Below are 23172 nucleotides of genomic sequence, written 5' to 3'. Positions count from 1 at the left end.
GGATTTGACAGACCAACCAAAGTGCCAGGGAGGGGGCTCTGTGCATCATAGTGTATTCAGTACTACATATATCACTGTGAGGCTTGGAGTCCCGTCTTCAGCACAGTGCGTGTTTGGCCTGTGAAATCCGGCCAGCACACAGTCCGTAATGGTAGTTTGCCGCCAGACCTCTTACTTTCTTCTTAATCAATTAACACCTTACATGCTATATTTTGAAGTGATTATCCTCTTTAAAGCTTTCTCCTGTCCAGCGGTCCCCAGATAGTGCCCTCTCTCTCAGATAATGCCCTCTACCTTGAGCAGTGGTCCCGGGAGCATTGTACTCTCCCTCCTGTGCATATGTCTGGGGGCATTGCCCTTTCACTACTGTGTAATGGTCCTGGGCAATGCCTGCTCTCCTGGCAGTACCCACTCTGTCTCCTGTGCAGAGAGTCCCCTCACTTTCCTGTGCAGTGCCCATGTTTCTCCTGTGCAGTGGTACCTGGGTAGTGCCCTCTTTCTCTGGTGCAGTGGTCCCAGGGCAGTGTTTTTTGTCTCCTGTGCTGTGGTTCAAGGCAGTGTCCTCTCTCTCCTGGGTCCCCAGGCTATGCCCCCTCTCTACCCTGTGCAGTGGTCCCCAGGTTATGCCCCCTCTCTCCTGTGCGGGGGTCCCCAGGTTATGCCCTCTCTCCCAGGCAGTGCCCTCTGTCTCTGGTGCAGGGGTCCCCAGGTTATGCCTTCTCTCTCTCTGGTGCAGGGGTCCCCAGGCTATGCCCCCTCTCTCTCTCCTGGGCAGGGGTCCCCTGGCTATGCTTCCTCTATCTCCTGTGCAGGGGTCCCCAGGTTATGCCCTCTCTCCCAGGCAGTGCCCTCTGTCTCTGGTGCAGGGGTCCCCAGGTTATGCCATCTCTCTCTCTGGTGCAGGGGTTCCCAGGCTATGCCCCCCCTCTCTCTCCTGGGCAGGGGTCCCCTGGCTATGCTTCCTCTATCTCCTGTGCAGGAGTCCCCAGGCTATGCCCTCTCTCTCTCTCTCGTGCAGGAGTCCCCAGGCTATGCCCTCTCTCTCTCTCGTGCAGGGGTCCCCAGGCTATGCCCTCTCTCTCTCTGGTGCAGGGGTCCCCAGGCTATGCCCCCTCTCTCTCTGGTGTAGGGGCCCACAGGCTATGCCCTGCACCTATCTCTGGTGCAGGGGTCCCCAGGCTATGCCCCCTCTCTCTCCTGGGCAGGGGTCCCCAGGCTATGCCCTCTCTCTCTCTCTGGTGCAGGGGTCCCCAGGCTATGCCCCCTCTCTCTCTGGTGTAGGGGTCCCCAGGCTATGCCCCCTCTCTCTCCTGGGCAGGGGTCCCCAGGCTATGCCCCCTCTCTCTCATCTGGGCAGGGGTCCCTGGCTATGCCCCCTCTATCTCCTGTGCAGGGGTCCCCAGGCTATGCCCCTCTCTCTCTGGTGTAGGGGTACCCAGGCTATGCACCCTCTCTCTCCTGGGCAGGGGTCCCCAGGCTATGCCCCCTCTCTCTCCTGTGCAGCGGTCCCCAGGCTATGCCCCCTCTGTCTCCTGTGCAGGGGTCCCCAGGCTGTGCCCTCTCTCTCTCCTGGGCAGGGGTCCCCAGGCTATGCCCCCTCTATCTCCTGTGCAGGGGTCCCCAGGCTATGCCCCCTCTATCTCCTGTGCAGGGGTCCCCAGGCTATGCCCCCTCTATCTCTGGTGCAGGGGTCCCAGGCTATGCCCTCTCTCTGGTGCAGGGGTCCCCAGGCTATGTCCCTCTATCTCCTGTGCAGTGGTCCCCAGATTATGTCCCCTCTCTCTCTGGTGCAGGGGTCCCAGGCTATGCCCCCTCTCTCTCTGGTGCGGGGGTCCCCAGGCTATGCCCCCTCTCTCTCTGGTGCAGGGGTCCCAGGCTATGCCCTCTCTCTCTCTGGTGCAGGGGTCCCCAGGCTATGCCGCCTCTATCTCCTGTGCAGGGGTCCCAGGCTATGCCCCCTCTCTCTCTGGTGAAGGGGTCCCCAGGCTATGCCCTCTCTCTCTCTGGCGCAGGGGTCCCCAGGCTATGCCCCCTCTATCTCCTGTGCAGGAGTCCCCAGGCTATGCCCCCTCTCTCTCTCTGGTGCAGGGGTCCCCAGGCTATGCCCTCTCTATCTCCTGTGCAGGGGTCCCCAGGCTATGCCCCCTCTCTCTCTCTGGCGCAGGGGTCCCCAGGCTATGCCCCCTCTATCTCCTGTGCAGGGGTCCCAGGCTATGCCCTCTCTCTCTCTCTGATGCAGGGGTCCCAGGCTATGCCCCCTCTATCTCTGGTGCAGGGGTCCCAGGCTATGCCCTCTCTCTCTCTGGTGCAGGGGTCCCCTAGCTATGCCCCCTCTATCTCCTGTGCAGGGGTCCCAGGCTATGCCCCCTCTATCTCCTGTGCAGGGGTCCCAGGCTATGCCCTCTCTCTCTCTGGTGCAGGGGTCACAGGCTATGCCCTCTCTCTCTCTGGCGCAGGGGTCCCCAGGCTATGCCCCTCTATCTCCTGTGCAGGGATCCCCAGGCTATGCCCCCTCTCTCTCTGGTGCAGGGGTCCCCAGGCTATGCCCCCTCTCTCTCTGGTGCAGGGGTCCCCAGGCTATGCCCCCTCTCTCTCTGGTGCAGGGGTCCCCAGGCTATGCCCCCTCTCTCTCTGGTGCAGGGGTCCCCAGGCTATGCCCCCTCTCTCTCTGGTGCAGGGGTCCCCAGGCTATGCCCCCTCTCTCTCTCTGGTGCAGGGGTCCCCAGGCTATGCCCCTCTCCCCAGGCTATCTCCCGGGCAGTGCCCTCTCTCTCCCGGGCAGCAGGTGGAGCCCTGGCTCTGCTCTGGCCGCCCTCTGATAGGCCCGGGCAGACAATGCAGCCTCTTTTGTGTGTGTGCACAGGCGCTGGCTTAGGATACGAGTCTATTTTTGTCCGGGCTCCTCCTCCCGCTGATCTATTTCTGTCAGTGAGAGCTCCGGGCGGTGTGTAAGATGCAGCACAGCGCTCTCCCTGCCTGCACGGCCAGTCTCTGCCAGGGCAGGTGAAGCTGCTGCACCCTCCTGCTGCTGGGCACTGTGTGCGGACATATAGGAGCTGGGCATGGACTGATCTGCTTGGATTTTGCCTTCTTGTTCTTCTTGGCACATGGATTTGTTATAAGGGTGCCCAGCACAGGAACCCTGCTGCCACCCCTTCATACACTCGCCTCCATGCCTGGATTACATCAAATGTTAAACACCATTTACGAGGCTGATCCTGCTTCTTCCACAGATGGCATCAGGAGGGGCGAGCCAGGAGTGAGGTTCGGGCATAAGAGTGGTGGTGCCAGCGGAGCAGGTAGGTCCTTCTTCACTATGTCACTGCATTATTAGAAATTGCTGTTTAAGAAAGTTTGGAAGACTTGCTAGTAGGGAGACTACAAGTCCCAGCATGCCCCCTCCATGTGCGTCCTATATCTGCAGCCATGTGCCCCTACACCTTGTGTTGGTAAACTTTGAGCCCTGACATGTTGTGTAACTTGATGTCCCCACCCTGTAGGGCACCTACCTACCTGCACTGTCCTATGTAATATGAGGTGTGACAATGATTCATAGTCAGCTCTGTGCTATTCTCAGCCCTTGCACAATGGCACTGGGACAGGAGTGGCCTATGACCCGCACAGCTTGCCCCAAGGTAACTGAAACGGGAGCAGGATGGACCCATGACCTTTCCAAATCTTGTTCTTCCTGTCCCAACAAAGACTACCGGCTGCATATGTCTCATTGCCTGAAAACTGGGTCACACTTCTCAGCTCTTACCCTTGAAGTGCCAGATCACCTTGACCTACCTGTAGTGTCAGAAGTTGGCTTCCCGTGTATACATTATCAGGTGCTGATCCAAATATTTATATCACATTGTAACATCAGAATATAAATATTACAAACAAAAATCCCATATTTTTAGATACATTATTCATACTTTATATTATTATTAGTTTTTTAGATCTGGTTTAGAGAAGTGTTTAAAGGAAATGTATAAGAACGGACACAGTACTGATCCGGTACCATCACCCTGGTCCTGTATTACACCTCTGAGACCGGTTACCGGCTGCAGCGGTCACATGCTGTGTGTATCTGCAGCCCTGTAAACAAAATAATGGCAGGGATGACCAGAGCAGCAGTGATGCTTCGTTTGTTACTTTTGTTTCTTGCTTGACCAATAGTTAATCTTGATCACACCAGACATCATATCATTAATGGATTTGCTTACAGTATGCAAATGATGACTATTACCGGACATAATTGAGATAATTGTCTCTGGATCTTGACAAAACAATGTGTGAAGTCATTTAGAAGTCACTCATGTAAAACAGAAATGCATACGTTTTTACTTGTCATTTATTGTTTGAGGTGTGTTTCCATCATAGCCTTTGATTTTGGCTTCTCTCCTTCTCTGACCATTTTGGAGAAGCGCAAAAATGTCATGTTTTGTCCCCCCCCCCCAAAAAAAAAAATATATGTTTTTGTTTAAATCACAGAATGATGGAATGTGTCAAGTGGCGCCCCCAAAGGCCTGACATCGTCCCTTTGTGATATAGAGAGGGTCGAATATTTTTACATTTTCACCATAATCACTGATGACTCCAATTGTTTTCTTTCCTGGTATGACACTTTTTTTGTAGGGGTGGGGTGGTAGAAGGGGATTTTATTTGAAAACATCCTTTAAAAAAAATTGCAGTTGTCCTTTTCCCATCCTGGAAAACTTATTTGCATATATTATTTTACTAGGAAGCAGTTAGACACAATGGGGGAGATTTATCAGACATGTCTGAGGTAAAACTGTTCTCTGGGCAACCAATCAGAGCTCAACTTTTATTTTATGAACTTCTGTGGTAAAATGAAAGCTGAGCTCTAATTGGTTGCCATGTTTTACCTCAGACACTTCTGATTACGGGTATATTTTTAGTGGAAAGTAGTGTATGACCTGTCTGTAGTGTAACCCAGCTTCAGTAGACAATTGATACAAACACCTTCAGGTTTTTGTGGAAATCCTGGCCTCAATGTTATCTCAGAACACAAAGCCAACCTGGCTGCTCTGTGCTTAGACTCTCAGGAAGCCTCACATGTGAGAAGAAGCAGATGTCTGGGGCAGGCATTTCTAAAACCCCCCCCCCCCCCATGCTTCTGCAGAATTAGGATCTTTTTACATTACGTTACTCACTAATGTAAGCAGAATGTTTGGCGTCATGGTGATCAGGAAGAGAGTCAGGGATCAGTTTTGCATCGGGCAGAAGAATTTGCATACATAAAATTGGTTGAATTCCATGAAAACGATGGCAGGAGCCTTATGGTAGAAGAAAAGTTACATGATTGAAAGAAAAGTAGCAGATGCTGGAAATGCAGTGGAAGAATGTAAACATATAAGAGGGGGCAAAGATGTTCACTCTGAAAAGAAGCCACAAGGAAACAAATATGTGCCGACCGGTTGGGCCTGTTACTCATCAGAGGCCGCATTTTAAGTGAAAAAGGCTGTTTTATAAATAGAGGGACGTTTAGTATTACTAGGTCACTCATTACTTTACTGGGGGAGGAGGGAAGAGAGCGCATTGCTGCTTTCCTTCTGGGTAGATACAGTCAAGCATTGCAGGTCCCGTGGGCCAAGAGGACAGGGGGCCAGCTTAGGGTGGTATCAACAAATGGTGAGCGCCAATATCTAAATCTAAGAGGAGTACATAGACTTGGGGCAGATGGACATGATGGGTAAAATCGGCCATGTGCTGTGACTGCACATAGGGGCACATTTATTATGAAGTGTACGCCAGAATTCTGGCAAAGACTGCACATAAATACATGTGCAAACTAGTGGTGATCCGGAAATGAGTCAGGGATCAGTTTTGCATCAGGCAGAAAAATTTGCATAATAATAATTCTTTATTTATATAGCGCCTACAGATTATGCAGCGCTGCACAAAGCATATCAAATTGGTCCCTGTCCCCAATGGGGCTCACAATCTAAACAACTTAACAGTATGTTTTTTGGTGTGTGGGAGGAAACCGGAGGACCCGGAAGAAACCCAGGCAAACTCGGAGAGAACATACAAACTCTTTGTTGACCTGGGTGGGATTCAAACCTAGGACCCCAGCGCCGCAAGGCAGAAGTGCTACCCACTCAGCCAAAGTGCCGCCACCATACATAAAATTGGTTGAATTCCATGAAAACGATGGCACAGAAAGGGGAAACCGGTGTGTACCTATCCTGGCCGCCTCATTTATGTCGATAAATGTCTGACAGAAATGTGATGCATAACACTTGAACTAAGTGCACCAGAAAAAAGTTTGGGCACTTCCGAGATCTTCTCTTCATGAATGTGTTGCTCACTGCACATAGTGGGACAAATGTGGGACAATATCTTTTAACGGATCAGTGCCTAGAATCGTTATTTTAACGGACTGTGTGATGGCCCGTTAAGAAGTAGAGCATGTCCTAGTCAGAACGGTTTCATACAGATCACTTATAGACTACGGTTCATGAGGATTTGTGAAAAACAGACAAACAGACTGATGCAAATCAGCCGTGAAAAGAGAGATGTTAACAACAATTTTTTACAGCCAGTTTTTGCAATGTTCGGGTGCAGGAAGCCTAGGTGCTTTTACTTTTTACAACAATGATCATGGCAATTATTAGGAACTTGTATTAAAGCAAAGTCCATTCACGATATTGCTTAACTATGTTGTTGATCAGCTGATCAACATGGGATATGTTGCCACAAGCGATGTGTTGTCCCAAATCAGTGGAGGACGCTAATCATTATTCTACCACCATTCACATTGCAAGGGCCTAGGTGAATAGGTAAGTGCAAGGGGTGCCCATCACTTAAAACAAAAACTAACTCTGCAATTCAAGTTGTAATCTAAACTAAGGGGATCTCCAGTCCTTTGCTTTCGTAGTATGCCTCAATTCCAGGAAACTGGACTAAAGATCTTCTAAGCCAAAAATATATTGTAAACCCGATATAACTCATCACGTTTTAGTCACTGCATACAATTTAATTAGTATTTGTATCAATATTTTTAGGTCTTAGTATCGGGTCCCTAACACAGGAGGGGTACAAGTCCTTCCATGATACGTATGTTATCTATTGCTTACACTTTTGTAGTGCCAAATAATTACTGTATATATGTGGAAGAGGCCATAAATGAAAACCAAAAAAGCCAGCGTTCTATAGAACCAGGATGTATAGTTCCCCCCTGCATTTTATTTTTAGTCAACTATGTATATCCTTAAGATTTTCAGTGTTTCTTCTACAATGGCGGGGAGAACAATTACTGTTGATATATACAATCTTACAGTTTCTAGGCACTTCCTCCTGCGGGACAATTATTTTTATTCGCACACTTCCTGTCTTGAGAGATTTATTTTGGCACATACGTACAGTTGTGTAGCTCCAGCTGAGAACATGTGATGGTCTTGTAATAACACTCATATTTACACAGCACTGATTTACATCGGATACATTATATTGATGGAAATCACATTACGTACTTAGATGTGAAAAGCCCCTTGGCATCTTCTGGCTGCAGATGACATTCATTGTTATATATCAAAGGAAACACTGACTAGATGCGAGCTGCTAAAAGCAACATGCAGACTCTTAGGCCCCTTTCACACTTGCGTTTTTCAGACTCATGCTTTTGACCTGCACAACTCTGACCCATTGTAATCAATGGGTTTATTCAGACTTGCATTTTTTTTCATGCACACACACTTTTTTTAACGCACGTTTAAATCTCAGCATGCTCTACTTTTGCAAGTCACATGCGTCAAAAATGTACCATACAAGGAGGACGCATCAAAATCACACTGCACTCTGAGACGCATGCAAGTCCATATAAATAAAGGAATTATTATTATTATTAGTTAGATGCCGGATCTGTATACAGTGGTAAGAGGCTCCAAACCATTTAGAGCAGTTGGAGAGAATAACTAATAGCTATTGAAGGTGCCTTCTACTGGATGTGAAACCTGTTCTTCTTTTGTAATCTTTCTATAGAGTATAAAGGGTCTGATTTCTGATAGCAGCTTCTGTGCAGCTGTAGTGTCTTATAATAGCGGCGTCTATTCTACTTGGAAACATACTCAAATTTCTAAATACAGTCTCTTGTGAAGAACAAAAGGTTGCCTTGAAAAAAAAAAGCAAACACAAAGGGCTTGTTTGGGCAAGTGCTCCGATTTATAGGATGTAATTTCAATGAAATAATTTGGAAAGTGAAGAAGATATAAATAGTTCCCTGATTGTGTTCTCAGACTGTTTTACTGCATTTAGGAAATCTTGTACCAAAAGCAATTATTTAGTGTTTTGGCAGAGATATGTACATGTGATCTTCAAGTCAGTGCTGGAGCTGCGCCATGTGGCAGGAAACGATGAAAGTTACTATTGACAACTACAAGCTAGCTGTCTTAGATTGTAGCCTGTGGTATTGAGAAAATTCATGGTGTTAGTGTAGTTTACTGATTTATGATTGATGGAGACCATTTTTACGGACCCACATTATGGGCAGAATTAAAGGGCATTTCCAAGTTGCAATAGATTTCAATTCTGCTGATTGGAATCTTCCAAGATGTAGTACAGGCAGTCCCCGGGTTACATACAAGATAGGGTCTGGAGGTTTGTTCTTAAGTTGAATTTGTATGTAAGTCGAAACTGTATATTTTACAATGGAAGTTTTAGACAATTTTTTTTCTTTTGCCCCAGTGACAATTGGAGTTTCAAAATTTTTGGTGTAATTGGACCAAGGATTATCAATAAAGCTTCATTACAGACTCCTTACAGCTGATCATTGCAGTCTGGGACTATAGTAAAGCATCCAGAGAGCTTCACCAGAGGTCACATGGGGCAGAGCGGTCCGTCTGTAACTATGGGTTGTCTGTAAGTCGGGTGTCCTTAAGTAGGGGACCGCCTGTACAATGAATTGGAAGTCAGATCTCATCTCATGCAGCAGAGGAATAGATTAAAGGGGTTGTCCACTTTCAGCAAATAATTGATATTGTTTGCGCAATGAGAAGTTGTACAATTTTCCAAATATATTTCTGTATCAATTCTTTTCTAGATCTCTGGTTGCTGTCATTCAATAGGACGCTTCATTGTTTACTTCCAGTGGATAGAAATATGTTCAAGGTTATGGGATGTCACATAGGAGGACGGCTCATTATAACACACAGCTCTGATTACTTTAACTAGCCGTGCACCTGTGTGATGTCACACAGGAAGTAAACAACAAAGCTTCCTGTAAAAATGACAGCAAGCAGAGATCTTGAAAACCGTAATGAATTGATGCAGAAAGTATATTGGTAAATTGTATAATTTTAAACAATATCAATTATGTAACGAAAGTAGATAACCCGTTTAATAGGAATAGGAAACCACCATGGCAAAGGAAACACCATTCTTATAAATACATTCACCCTATTGTGTGTATTGAGGGAGATCAGGAAAGAAGAGCCTGATAGGCAACCCAGGCAGCAGTAGACCTGTAATGTCAGTGGTTTGCCACATATACATTGTTCTGTTATTTTGTCCCATTTCTTCATTTTTTTTTACCACTTTTATTGTTGTTTCTTGTTTACATGAATTTGGATTCACTTTTTTTTATTTTAAAAGCAATTTTGTCCTAATGTAATTACATATGAAATGTAAGAATGCTAAAAATGACCTGAACTCTGTAAAAGGACCTATTGAAGTCACAAGAATGACAAAAATGGTAAAAGGGCAGGTGCTTGTCCTAGAAGAGAATGATTTGCTTTCTTTTAAAAATATTCACAATAGACAGGAGGAGAAATTCCTATTCGTACTAAAGGTTCTTGCACCTATTTTTGGAAACTACAGGTGTGAGGTGCAAAAAACTGTATGTGCCTCCCCTTTAAGTGCACAACACGGGCACGGAAAATATTATAATCTTCCACATAGAAAATATCATTTGAACATTACATAAGCCTTGCCTCAAATAGGATATTGTAGTGATAATGATAGGTGACCGAGGAGCTTATCTGTGCTTCTGATAGATTTTATTACAGCTGAGTACATTTCCACAATGTGCAATTTACTGTTTTGTCACTATAGTTACATAGATTATTGCTCCGCATCTGGCAAAGTGTGATACAATATGGTCTGGACAGCGCCCAAAGAGATTGATGCCCGGATTTCTCATTCCCTCTGCAAATAGGGCTCTGTTCACATTACTGTCATAGGATTCATTATATTGGTGAATCAGAAATACAGTTAGATGTCCCACCGAATTTTGGCCCTTTTTTCTGGGGCCTAAAATGGAAACTACTACCACATCCATGGTTGGTGGGGGTTAGACTGCTTTTAGGAATAGGATTTGCAGTGACTGACAGCAGATACATGTGAGGGACATTTATCGGGTTTGTATGCCAGTTTTCTGGTGCATAAGCCCTGAAATAATCGCAATGCATATCGAACCTCGGGGCATTGCGATTATTTTCTTCTTTACGCCACATCCACTGGGCATGAAGGAGTGCGATCATGGCACACTCACCTTTACTGGCGACTTATCCCGTGAACAGTCACTGGTAATAGCGCACTTGTACACCAGGCAGGGCCCTGCATAAAATGGTACACAAGTACAGGCGCCCGCCGGATACATCAGGAGGCCGGAGCTTTGGGCGCCAGCGTATGACAAATGTCTTCCATGGACCCATTTATCCCAGTGATTTTTCTTTATGCTGCTTCCTCGGTGGTAAAAGCATCACTGCTTACACAGGACTAATATTACGCGGGACACATATATATTATAAGCTTTCATGTCTTCAATACCATTCGTCCGATGTAGATAGAAATACTTCACCCGTGTTAAAGGTACAGTGCTACTTTTACTATAAACATTAACTTTGCCTTGGGTCTTATACAACGGAGCAGCACAACCTTTACACCCACTTGGATCTTTATGTGAGGAAGGCTTAGACAACTGGGTAAAGTATCAACTTACGGAGCATCAGGAATGCTGAAAACCCACTGAACTCTGCAAAACAAACAAAGGATCTTTCAACCACTTTTCAGAAATAATGAATTGGCTAATCCTATTTACCCAGGCTATAAATGACTGAGCGCTATGGCTGAATATCTATGGCTGATGTTTCCCGGCTTCCGACTTCTTTACTTTCATGTAAATTAGATGAAATGTCATAACAATTTTATATTTAAAGGAAATCTACCATCAAAATCAAGCATGATAAACCAGGAACACTTGGGCTGCATTCAGACGAATGTATGGGGGACATATGTACAGCCACAAGCTTGCGGGCATACATATGTCCCCCATAGACGGCAATGGCCGTATGGAATGATACAGTGCCGCACACGTGCAGCATGGTACCGCTCCGTACACGGGGAAAAGATAGGACCATTTCCTATGTCCTATCTTTCCCCGTGTGCACGGCCCGTACGCCTTGCATTTTTATGGAAATTGGTCACCCCTCCTCCTCTCCAGCCATAGCCGTGCAGCTATACGTTCATCTAAATGCAGCCTTACTCATAGATCAATGCACTGTGACTGTGGCAATTTTCTTATATTTATTTTACACAACCTCCTTCCTTCTACAATCGATGCTGCAGATTCAAGGGCTGTTACAATGAGCCCAACATGCTCTCTCCCATCCTCCTCTGCCTGTGTCTCACAGCAGCAGGAAATGCAGGGGGAGGGACGCTTGCTCTGTTCATTTTAACACTCTGTGAAGTTACAGCGCAGAGGGGTTCTGGAAACAATCCCAGAGCCCTTCTGACTCATTCGCATAATTATAAAAGTTGATTTCAGAAGGAAGGAGGCCATTGATAACAAATTTAAGAAGATTATCACAGTAACAGTGCCTGGAGTAAGTGTCCCTGGTTTATCATGATCTATTTTTCCTTTAATACTAAGCACAGTCATTTTACAATGTACTGGGCTGTGCTTGGTAAGGGTAAAGGGTCAAGAAGTCTGGGTTTTCGACCCTTCAAACAAAGGCAAAATGCCCATATATGATAAATCTTCTTTACTGGTTGGTTTCTAGTCTGGTTACATAAAACTATAATTATGTGAGGAGCACCTCCCTGGCGGCCTGATTTCACCCAGTATCCTTTAGAGAAGTCAGAGGATGCTGGAAGTTGTAGCCTAATTTGTTTCTTAGAATTTTTATTGGTAGGAAGGGGTTAATTGGAAGCCTTCCTCTTCTTAATGGGCAGGAGTCCATTCAGTAACCATGTCTGCTACCTGTATCAGGGTGGCGCCTCCAGTTACAAGGGCATGATTAGCATGGGAAACATTGGGAAACAATGCCCTAGAGGTGCTATAAGTATTACCTTAGCAGCTGTAGTGGTGATTGTGAAATACGAGTGTACTCACAGAATAATCCGCCCTCAATTTTCACCTTCTTACTTTTTATTTGTGTATTTATGAGTCCAATCAAATTATCAGCAAACAACCTGTAACTCTGCTCCTTTTAATGAAGCGGACTCATTGTGACTTAAATAACTTCCACAAGCTGCTTCTTGTAGCAGCCGGTAGTCTCGCTTGTGAAAGTCTATTTACACCTGCCATTAAACATTCGGTAGCTTCAGTGAAATGTAAATTTTATTTTTTTACTCCTCAAGACTTAAGAGGATATCTAATAAAAGTATAATATTATTGGATTCTTTTTTTCCTGGTAAACAGTAAAAAGAAAATTTTATCGGTTGATGAGCAACAAATGTTCCATCTGTTTGGTGACAACAATGAATCTTCTTGGTATTTCAGAAGTTTTTGCATTTTTTTGGGGTAGAACATGCCAAATCTCAGCTGTGAAAAAACATTTTCTTTTTTGTTTTCCACGACCAGTTTGTATCAGGAATCCAACTAAGAAATGTTCTATGTTTTTAACTAATTGGTTGAATGGTTAAAATAATGATTCAAACAATATTCAAACAATTCAAACAATATTCAAACAATAAGATTCATGAATATTAGATTCTGGCAGGATGATCCATGAAAAACTATTGCATTTAGGACAACCATTGTTGGGGTGTGGCCTCCTCATCCCAAAAGATTCATAATTATTAATGCCAAAAAACGGAAGTTTATTTTTCATTAAAGTGTAAGGTCATTAGGTTTTCATTTTGCATTTCAATATAAACTCAACAAATACAATTTTATCTTGTTAATGTTGTTAAAGGAGAAAAAAACGTAACAGTTTTTTCACGACTTTACAGAGGAACATGACAGTTCTCGGAGCAGGCAGCACACCATGAGGAGCTCAGCTGCTCCAGGCTGGTGTCAATATGGAGTATTTCCACTGAGCCTCGGAAGGTGCTAATTAATTTATTATTAAGGCTTTTTTCAGTTTGCTTGTTGACAAGGCTCTTTAATTAGATTAGTGGTGATGCAGCGATCGCAGATAACTTCAAGGGAGCATTTGTTCTGACTGGATAAAATACTGCAAGAACTAAATTTCCTTTGTTTCATCTAAGCCGGTGTCTATGAGCCTGGCCCTGAATATCTACATTACTACCGCACAGTCCAGCAGAGGACAGGTCTGCTAAATAACATGAATTGTGGAAAACATCAGCGTGTCTTTCATCTCCTTTACTGTTGTCTAGGAGGTATATACTGCCTAATGATGAGGGATGACATTAGTATACAGTATAATGTATGGGGGCTATATTTAGAGCTGAAAGGTGAAAATACTGAGGCAGGTCTGGTATGTATCACCTGTGATTATAGGCGGTAAGAAACAATGCCAGGTAGTATGAAATATACGCACCTCCGATTGTTATGCGTTTACCAACATTAACACTGTTAAAGGGGTTGGCCACAATACCTCATATTTTTTGTAAATGTGTGTGGGGGGGCAGGATATTAGGTAATTTACCAATATACATCTATTAATAGTTCTGCTCTGCTTTCTTGAAAGCAAAACCTCCTTTCTTTCACCTCATCAGCCAGACATTCCTGGCCATAAAATGGCTGCAGATGGAGGGTCATGTGATCTTATCTGTCCATGAACAATCGCCAGAGTCTTATGATAGTATTCATGAATATAAGATTCTGGCAGGACGATTATTAATGACCCTCCATCTGTGGCCATTTTGTGGACAGGAAGGTCTGGCAGTTGAGGTAAAAGACAGGAGGCCTCACTTTACATATCAAGAAAGTAGAGCAGAACTATTAATAGATATATAGGTAAATTACCTAATATCCTGCTCTCTACACCCCTAAAGCTCTGTTTACTTGGTCTAACTGACATCCATTTTAGGCCTGGTCACGAGTGTAGCCAATCACAGGCTTCAACATTGACCTTGGACACACACTCAACACTTACCTCTGCTTCAGCTCTACTTACTAGGCCCAACTGAAATATCCAGGCCTGGTCATGGTGCAGCCAAACAAAGGTCTCATGCTGACCATGGCATGTAACTGCACTATGTGCCAAGAGCACCAACAATCTTGTGATTGGCTGAGATTAGACCTGAAGGTTGGGAAGGTGAATACATTTTTATCTTTTTGTTTTGGCCTGCATATGATATAAAGTGGACACCCCCTTTCAGCGCCCCCATTTGCACATTATTTTGTGAATGTAGGTCATGATTTGACAAAGTCCAGGTTCCAAGTAGCCAGTGTTTTATTTGTGACAGTAGATTTTTTTGTCTCCTAGGGCCTGGCTCCTAAGTCTTAAGTAGCTACATACATCCCATGGACCATTGTGCGCCTGTGCTGATGACAATAGAAAAAGTCCAACCTGGCCTGGGCAACTGGAAACTACAGCCTTGTTAGAGCTCATAGAAAGCTACGGGGATGTGTGCTAGCTGTGGCCAGCACACATCCAAAAACAATGGCTGTGATGATAAAACCTACATCTATTTCCCCCTTCCCCCCACTAAATGTGTGTTTTCTAAAATGACTGTAAGGAAAGCTCCTCTCCCAAAATGTATCCAGCTGCAGCTGTCAAAGATGAAGCAAGCAATCTATATCAAGCGCTTTACTTAGAAGTCGTATTATACACATCCCTCCTACTTCTCTATTTTTATTCTCAAAAACATCTTTCAAAAGCCCCATGAGGGCCTCATTCCCAGAGACCCGTTTGGTTCTGTGACTTGTGACCGCTGTGCAGTTTGTCCCTGCTGTCTTAGATCATTACCAAGTGATCTGATCTGAGCTCTGGGAAAGACAAAGCTATATCTCAGGCTCCAGGGGGTCTTTTTTCAGGAGTACTTGACAGCAGAATATGTCATGTTGTTGACCCCGCTCCAGCTTTGAAGTAAAAATAGCTGCTGCTCCCTTGAGTGCTAAGTGCTATTTAATGAGATGGTCCTCATGCTCCTACGACATTACAGTGGAGCTAATCCTTTAGTGAGTGCTTTCTAGCTCCACCTGGTAAACAGGGCGTTCTGTACAATGAATGGACCTGAGATGTTAATTCACAATAATGTCGTGTTACAACTCGCATTGTGTATGGTAATAATAATGATGTGTTTGGGCATAGATATTCTGAGCTTTTCCCAGCATCTGTACTATGTTATGGTAATGTTTAGGGTGTATTTATAGTATGCTTCATGTATACCGCGTCGCTAATGTGCAGTGGCACGTATTAATCTTTGCAATCTAGAAGTTTGAGGACGTGGCTTATTTTTTCATTTAGATATTTTTCCATCTCTGCATTCAAGACACCAGCTTTTCTGTTGACGTAGTCATGTGAGGGCTTATTTTTTTTCCATTTAATTTTAAATATCAATATAATACAGTTCTAATAAATGAGTAACCATGTGAAGCTTTCCATTATCATATAGCGTAGCACATAAGCATAAAAAGTCATTAACTACGTTGTCGCCTCCACATGGAGGTTTTATGCCCACGTACTAGCGGTGCCATCCAATCCACATAGCAATAGAAGAGTAACGGGGTCCTAAGATGCTTAAGATGCATAAGAATATATGGTGGAGAATTGATGCAGGACTAGAATAGGGTATAAGATGGATCATTTTATGTGGATCGTTTAGGGGGAGGTTTAGTTTTAGGTGTTTTGCACGTTCATTTTGAACGTGTGTTCTTTCTGTTTCTGTTGTTTCTATAGCTTCACACAAACAACCATGGTTTTAACGGCTCTATGTATAAGCTGCGTGCCCAAGAAACAAATTATAGAGCAGGTCCTGTTCCCTGGTTGTGTTTTGCCCATGTATTCTTTCCCACTGTCATTGGCGCAAGAGTGGACCTCACATGCCTATGACACAAGCCCTGGAAGCAATAGACCATGAGTTTGTTGTTTGCGGCACTAGAAGGCTTAGAGTAAAGATTAAACTATGGCACAGCATTACGGAAACTGAGTACTGATGCCCTTCTGTCTCCTTCAGTTTTTATAGACATGATCACACATATAGATCCCTCCCATCACGCCTCCATATTTAGTTTTCACTTTCATAGCGCCTATATGTATATATTATATAATTATCAGTGTACAGGTGGTCCTTACTTAAAGACACCGAACTTACAGACGATCCCTAGTTACAAACGGACCTCTGGATGTTGGTAATTTACTGTACTTAAAACAAACTGCTATAACAGTTATCAAAGGCATCTGTAATGAAGCTTTATTGTTAATCGTGGCTCTTATGACAACCCAACATTTTTCAAATCCAATAAAATCCAAAATCCCCCCCAAAAAATTTCTGGAGTTACAATTATAAAATATACAGTTCCGACTTACATACAAATCCAACTTAAGAACAAACCTACAGAACCTATCTTGTATGTAATCCGGGACTGCCTGTAATTCAAAACTAAGAGCTAATCCTACTGAGAAATAGTTAAGGTTTTTCCTTCTTATGTATTTAGAATCCATTTCTGGTTTTTGCTTACAATTTCTGGTTCTAAATTCTTCTTACCGGTCCCATTTTGGTATACATAAAACTTTTTGATCCCTTTTTACTCCTTTTTAGAGAGGAGAGGTGGTAACCAAAAAAAACTACAATCCTATGCATTTATTTGCTATAGAAGTGTATACGGTAGTTCAGATTTTCAGGGAAGCAGAAATGTGCAAAAATGTTCTTTTTAGTTTTGTTTATTAAAGTTATTTTACTTTGTTCCCATTACATTTTCTAGTTTATATATTTAGCTCTGTCTGAAGATTCGTACACATCTGCTGATATATGTTGCTGCCATTCTTGCAATGTTCTGTGACCTGCAGAAATCTATATTATGACATTTGTCTACAGAAGATGTTCACAGCATTACATAAACTATGGTAATGAGATTTTTTTTTCTGCTTCAGTTTATGTGAATGAAAACATTTTTACACTTTCTTTTTGAAAAATATGTTTATTAGAATTGTCAATTGTTATATATATTTTTGTCCCCTGCAGGATGATGTCTGACAACTTGCAGTGATTTGTCATGAAATGCTCATGTACATGAAACTCGATCAAAAAAAAAAAAAAAATATTTTACAAAACTTCCCCATCAGTCAGGTTATTCCACTAGTTTTGCAAGAGTTGTTTGACAGGCGGAGTGTCACTGTGGTATAAATTGGGAGAGTTAGTACTGCCAGTCAGAGCTTGCCGGTATCCCAGCCAGGAACACACGCTGTGGCCCGCCATTGACGTTCGCATTGCCTTTTATATCTCCCAGTCTGGGGCTTGTATACGTCATAACAATAAAAAAAAAAGAAGGGCATGTTCTGCTTTCTTCCGAAAAAAGAAAACACCCTGCAGATTTTCATTAGGGAAGCAAAGCCGCCTCCTCGCTGTTAACTCTTTCCTCTCCTTACATACTGCTCACACGTCTCCTCTCGCTTTCACATTTTGATTCAGCTCTAGTTCTGGACAAGACTATCTTACTTATAAATGTGGCCTATCTTATGCAATGTGACATTAATAACCCATAACATATAGGACAAATCTGATATGTTTTATTATTTTAATAGATATACTCATATATGAATGACAAGTTGATAAGTGAGGGACTTTATCTTTCTGTGGGTTTCCTCAGGGTCCTTCGGTTTCCTTCCACACTCCAAAACATACTGGTAGGTTGATTAGATTGTGAGGCCCATTGGGAACAGGGACCGATTTGGCAAGCTCTGTGCAGCGCTATGTACATAAAGGAATTATTATTATTATTCCCCAAATGTTTAATCCTAAAGATTACAGTAAGCTTCAGAATTTTAAATGTTTAGGAATCTAAGTTTCAATGTAAATGTCAAATTATTAAATCTAGATTTTTTTGTTTGACAAGGAAAGTTCAGTATATTTAAATGTGATCAGGATATCACTGCAAATCCAGGTCATAATTGAATAATCTTTACTACCATAATTATAGTGTATATATAAACATTTCACTACTTTTTTGGGGGTGTAGTTCGCTATTGCAGGGATTAATTTTAGTATGCCATATTTTGGCACTGTAGAAATGTGGTTACGTTGATGTGTGCTGTGTTTTTGAAAATAAGCAGCCATGTTTTTCAACCGCTGGACAACACCTTTAAATCCAATGTCTATGGACAGAGCACCTTTTCTTCATAGACCTTAAATAAGTTTTTACAGTCTAAAACTTATGCCCAAGATATATATTTAATAGTTGATTCGAGGTTCAACACCCAGGACCCTACTAATCAGCTGTGATACATCATGGTCAGTGCTTGAAGCAGGCATGGACATCCATATTGTGTCAGCCATCACATAACTGTGAGATCCGCCTGCAGTGCTTTCGGATGCCCATACCCTACAGATGGAGCTCTCTTGCTTTTGGATTTGGTCGACGACATGTAAAAACCATGTAGATACCAGGTATCTTTCTGAGCTGGAAAAAACCCCTTCAACTCTTAAATTTCCTTTGTAAAATGCCCAATGTTTAGAATGACTTACAGATCCCTACAATTAAGGAAATATTCTTAATGTAAATACTAAGAGGGGATATTTATTGAAGGGGTTTTTCCCTCCAAAGAGACACATTCTTCCTGTATACAAGAGTTTATCATTGGTGTTTTCAAATACCATAAATTCTTAGAAAGATTCTTTGACAGCGGGATGTTTGCAATGTGTGAAAATAAAAAAACCCTGAAATGTCTTTTCACACCTTTATATATGTATATGTCATAAGTGTCCACTGCCGTATACCTCCTATGGGGTGGATTAGTGTATATATATATATATATATATATATATATGTAGTGTATAGTTTATGTTTCATATATGTCCTAGGTTGGGTGAAGGTCTGAGATGCACTGAAACATATAATGGGGCACAATTACTTACCCCGTCCCCGGAGTTCACCGAAAGTGCATTGTCCGACTACAATGCACAGTGCCGCGATTCACTAAGATTGTGCACCCGATATCATGAATGTGTTGCTTCCCCGCTCAGGTCCTCTCAGAGTTCACCATCTATTTATTGGTGCGTGTAAGTGCTTGGGCTTGCGACACAATTTCAAAGTTAAATCCTGCGCTTAGTCCGAATCAGTTGGATCGTCCAGCTGCGCCAAAAAAAATCGTGTTTGCCAAAATCCCAGTGCAGCCACTTGTTAAATACCTTTGCAAGCAGTGCAATCCCTGAAAAAGGCGCACGAATGTGAGCAGCGCAAACCTTAGTAAATGAGCTCCAATATTATTTAAAGTTTTCTGGCTTAAACTTATGCTAGATGCACATGAGAGTGATTAAAGGATATTTGCTATCTGTTTTTTTTTAAATAGAGGGTCCTCTACTGCACTAAATGCAACACATTTGAACGGGTCAATGTCCATATCAATTATTATAACATCTGTTCTATTAAAAAGTAGAGAATTTCCTAGTCGGAACTATTTTTCACAAATCACATATAAACTATAATTTTAGAAGGAGACGCCGAACAGATGCAAATCTGTGCAATTTATTTGTGTGCATGTAGCCTATGCTAACAATTTAGTCTAGACAAACTCAAACTATGCCAAAGTATATCATTCCGTAATACAAATGTTAAGAAATCTAGTGTAGATAGCTCTACCCCAAAAAATATAAGATGTTCTGATTGACTCGCTGTATCATCCACAGTTTATCTCTCTGTGTAAAAGACCCTAACAGAGAGGAGAGCTTTGCTTTCTTTTAGACTAGCCCCTTTGATGATAAGGTATGTTATCATTCGGAAAATAGCGGCTATAGTCTGTATCCTGACATAAAAGACGGGCTACAAGTGCCCTTATCTGGAGAATATGGGCAATTAGCAGCATTTTCTGTGTGCACGCATAACAAAGCCTCCTTTTACAAATGTTTGTACAAATTTATCAAGAAACGTGGCCAAAAACATAAAACCACATAAAGGTCTTCTTTCTTCACTTCTGCCTGTGCACTTTGCTTTGTCTTTATGTGTAATGCTGTGAGAAGTGTTAGCTCTACTGATAAGACACATATGCAAAGTTCATTTACAAGGTGCTATTCTATATATATATACTGTAATCTCCCACGTCCTTCCTAATATCCTGATGTGTACTTCTATCCCTGCAGACAGAAATAGAAAACATATCAAATTATCGACTAAAGTCCAGAGTTTAGAATGATCTTCTAGATCATGTCAGACCAGGACTGTGGTTCCTGTATCTTTTCCCGTCCTACATACTACATAAGGCCCCTGCACTTGTATGTTGGTTATGTCTGTATGCTATGGATAGCACATGGTCACATGTATTCCTATGGGCTTATACACATGGTTATGGTTTCCATTGCCCCGTGTGTGAGCCAACATGCCTGGGCTTTGGATCTCCAGCTGGGGCCATGTTTTTCTTCTGTCGTCTGTCCATAAGTGGACCTCACATGTCAATGTCACACTGGAAGATTGAATGCAGTGTGAGTGGTGACAACATAATGCTGATTCTGTAAAAGAAATAAAACGTCAGCTGCCTGGCTTAGGACTTGTCGAAGGCTAAAGCTTGTGTGCAGGTGTTGGGCATCACCGCAGCCGGGCATTGCCCTTTGCTTGCCCACGTGCCATGGAGATGGGAATAATCGCAATTACACGCTCTGTGCTAGCTTATAGTAACGCAGCTTGTCAGGATTTACTGATCGACAACCTTCTGTGTATACATTGATAAAGGGAAAGCAGTTGGGATAATCTGGACTCTTCTGGTCTCTCCTAGGAGTCCTGTCAGGATTTACTCTGCTTTTTCCCCTAAATCCTGCTCCAAGTCATATAAACCTATCTATCACAGAGCTAGGCTCATCTCCATCTATCATATCTTCTCAGATAGGTTTACATGAATAAAAGGTCAGGTTCACTTTAAGTGCAAGTACAGAATCAGACATGGAGCATTTGGTCTTCACCAGGTTTCAATGGCTAGCATCCAAGAGAATAGTGAGAAAGTTATTTCAATAAATGTGAGCAAATTGCATTGGGATAAAACAAGCACTCAGTGAAGTAGGACAACATGACATGAAAACATGTTTTGTCAGCACATTAAGTCAGACATTTTACTGGAGTTATTCAGCATTTAGTTAAAAGGTGGAATTCCTTGTAAAGTTTTGTATAAACAGCGTAACAGTCAGTATCAGTTCCTTGTTTATATAGCATTTTACAGAATATATGATTCATTCCTCTCTGATCACGTGAGAAATGGGTTCCATGTTTCCTCTGATGAGGTTCCCTTATCAGACATGGATACTCATTTTCTTCTAAAATAGAGATCTACCAAATTGTAGTGCTAAGTTTTTTAGTAATTCACTTTTAACTGGGGTATTTTCCAGTGACCTAGTAACTTCTGCATTATATGTGATGGTAATAATAAATACAGTACATCTGCTAATGTAGAGTTGCTCTACCTAGGGATTCTCGGTCTTGGCATTACGACAGCTTCTCAAGGTGGCCCATCGTTTTAGCAACGCAAACATGGTTGTGTAGAAAATATTTAAAGTCTATATACAAAGTCTACATTTTTTGGATACTTTGGCTACCTGCCAGCTAGATTTTGCCCGGCTTTGCAATAGATAGACATCTTAATCTTTCTATTCTTGTTCATCCTTCAATAGGGATAAGTGGTGCCTTCTCGCTAAAATCAACACTCCAGGTTTTGATATCTGGGACACATATCGCTAAACATACAAGAGGTCAATACAAGTATCTAAAATGTGGACAGGACTTTCAAATATATCTTTACTTTTTGTATAGCCCCATGGTACAGAAGCAATGTCGGACTGGGCTTCCATGGGCCCACCAAATAAATTATTCTGAAGGTCTACCCTCCATAAATCCTGAGAAATAGAACTCGGTAACCTCCAAATTGTTTTTATGTTGGACCGTTGGGGCTCAGTATTGGTTTAGTGTCAGGGTCTACCACAGGATCGTCTGGTACCCTAGTGGGCCAGTCTGATACTGTACAGAAGTTATTTCATGGCTCACGGACCCTTCAGTTCACTTACCCCAGACCCTCTGCTACCTTCATTACCATATGTCACTAATGTTATTAAACACATGTTCAGTAAATGGGTCAAGTTATGACAGAGGCTTCATGTCACCTCCACCTACAGGGTTTACACCAGACCCCTCTTGTCTCCGTTGGTTTCACCAATTGGGTTTAGAAACTTCTAGATTAGCTGGGAATAGGAACAATCTTCATATCTCATTGAACAGGTCATTAGTGTTCTCCAACTTTCTTTGCAGGTTACTGTATGTACTTTTTTTGGCATGTCAACCCGACTGTGAAAAGTCAGAGTAGACCTTGGACATGTCACATGCACCTCTACGTCATAACGTCACATTTTTGTTGCCTTTATTAAATGACTCCACATTGCTTTAGAAACCTGATCTTGGCATGCAGCACACATATGCTTCCTCTCATTGGGTTATACTACTTTGTTTCTCCCAGTGTTTCAGACCCGACAGTCCTGAGCTGAAGCTGGCACAAACATAACTTGCCTGAGAAACGTTTATTATACTTGACACACATAGCTGGGTAGGGGATATCAAATAAATGTCAAGCGGCATTGAAACAAATAACTTGATATTCAGCCCCCAAAGTGATTTGTCCTCAGCCACATGGAGTGCTGGCAGGACTTAGGGACTTACACCCACAATGCTGTGATTTAAAGAGCTGTGCTGTAATAAGCAGACAACATTACTTCCCAAAGAAAGCCACAAAATCTCCTATTGGCACAGGGTCAGGTTGCCAACTGCGCCTCTGATAGGTTTCATCGAGGAGCTGCCAAGTGCATTAAGGAGGAAACCGATCTTGTGTATTTAAACAAAGCAGT

General features: G+C 42.9%; 1 protein-coding gene across 5 annotated transcripts in view; it reads left to right on the top strand.

Annotated features, from left to right (window-relative positions):
- HDAC7 (histone deacetylase 7) overlaps positions 1–23172 on the top strand; it is a 216041-nt gene that overhangs the window by 127285 nt on the left and 65584 nt on the right. For 3 of the 5 annotated variants that reach the window (XR_011853072.1, XM_072134714.1, XM_072134711.1), the window contains exon 1: positions 2926–3299. The exons of 1 other annotated variant lie outside the window; for it this stretch is intronic. Coding sequence is in view for 2 of the 4 variants with exons in the window: in XM_072134714.1 (XP_071990815.1) it covers positions 3173–3299 (127 nt within the window). In the remaining 2 variants the exon portion in view is untranslated. Of the gene's footprint in view, positions 1–2925; positions 3300–23172 lie in introns of those variants that run through there. One more of the 5 variants, XM_072134715.1, reaches the window with a different exon arrangement.

The sequence above is a fragment of the Engystomops pustulosus genome, chromosome 2 (genome assembly GCF_040894005.1).
Source record: "Engystomops pustulosus chromosome 2, aEngPut4.maternal, whole genome shotgun sequence".
In the NCBI taxonomy this organism is placed as follows: domain Eukaryota; kingdom Metazoa; phylum Chordata; class Amphibia; order Anura; family Leptodactylidae; genus Engystomops; species Engystomops pustulosus.
The sequence above is the reverse complement of the archived record's forward strand: the minus strand, read 5'-3'. Positions and strand labels throughout refer to the sequence as shown.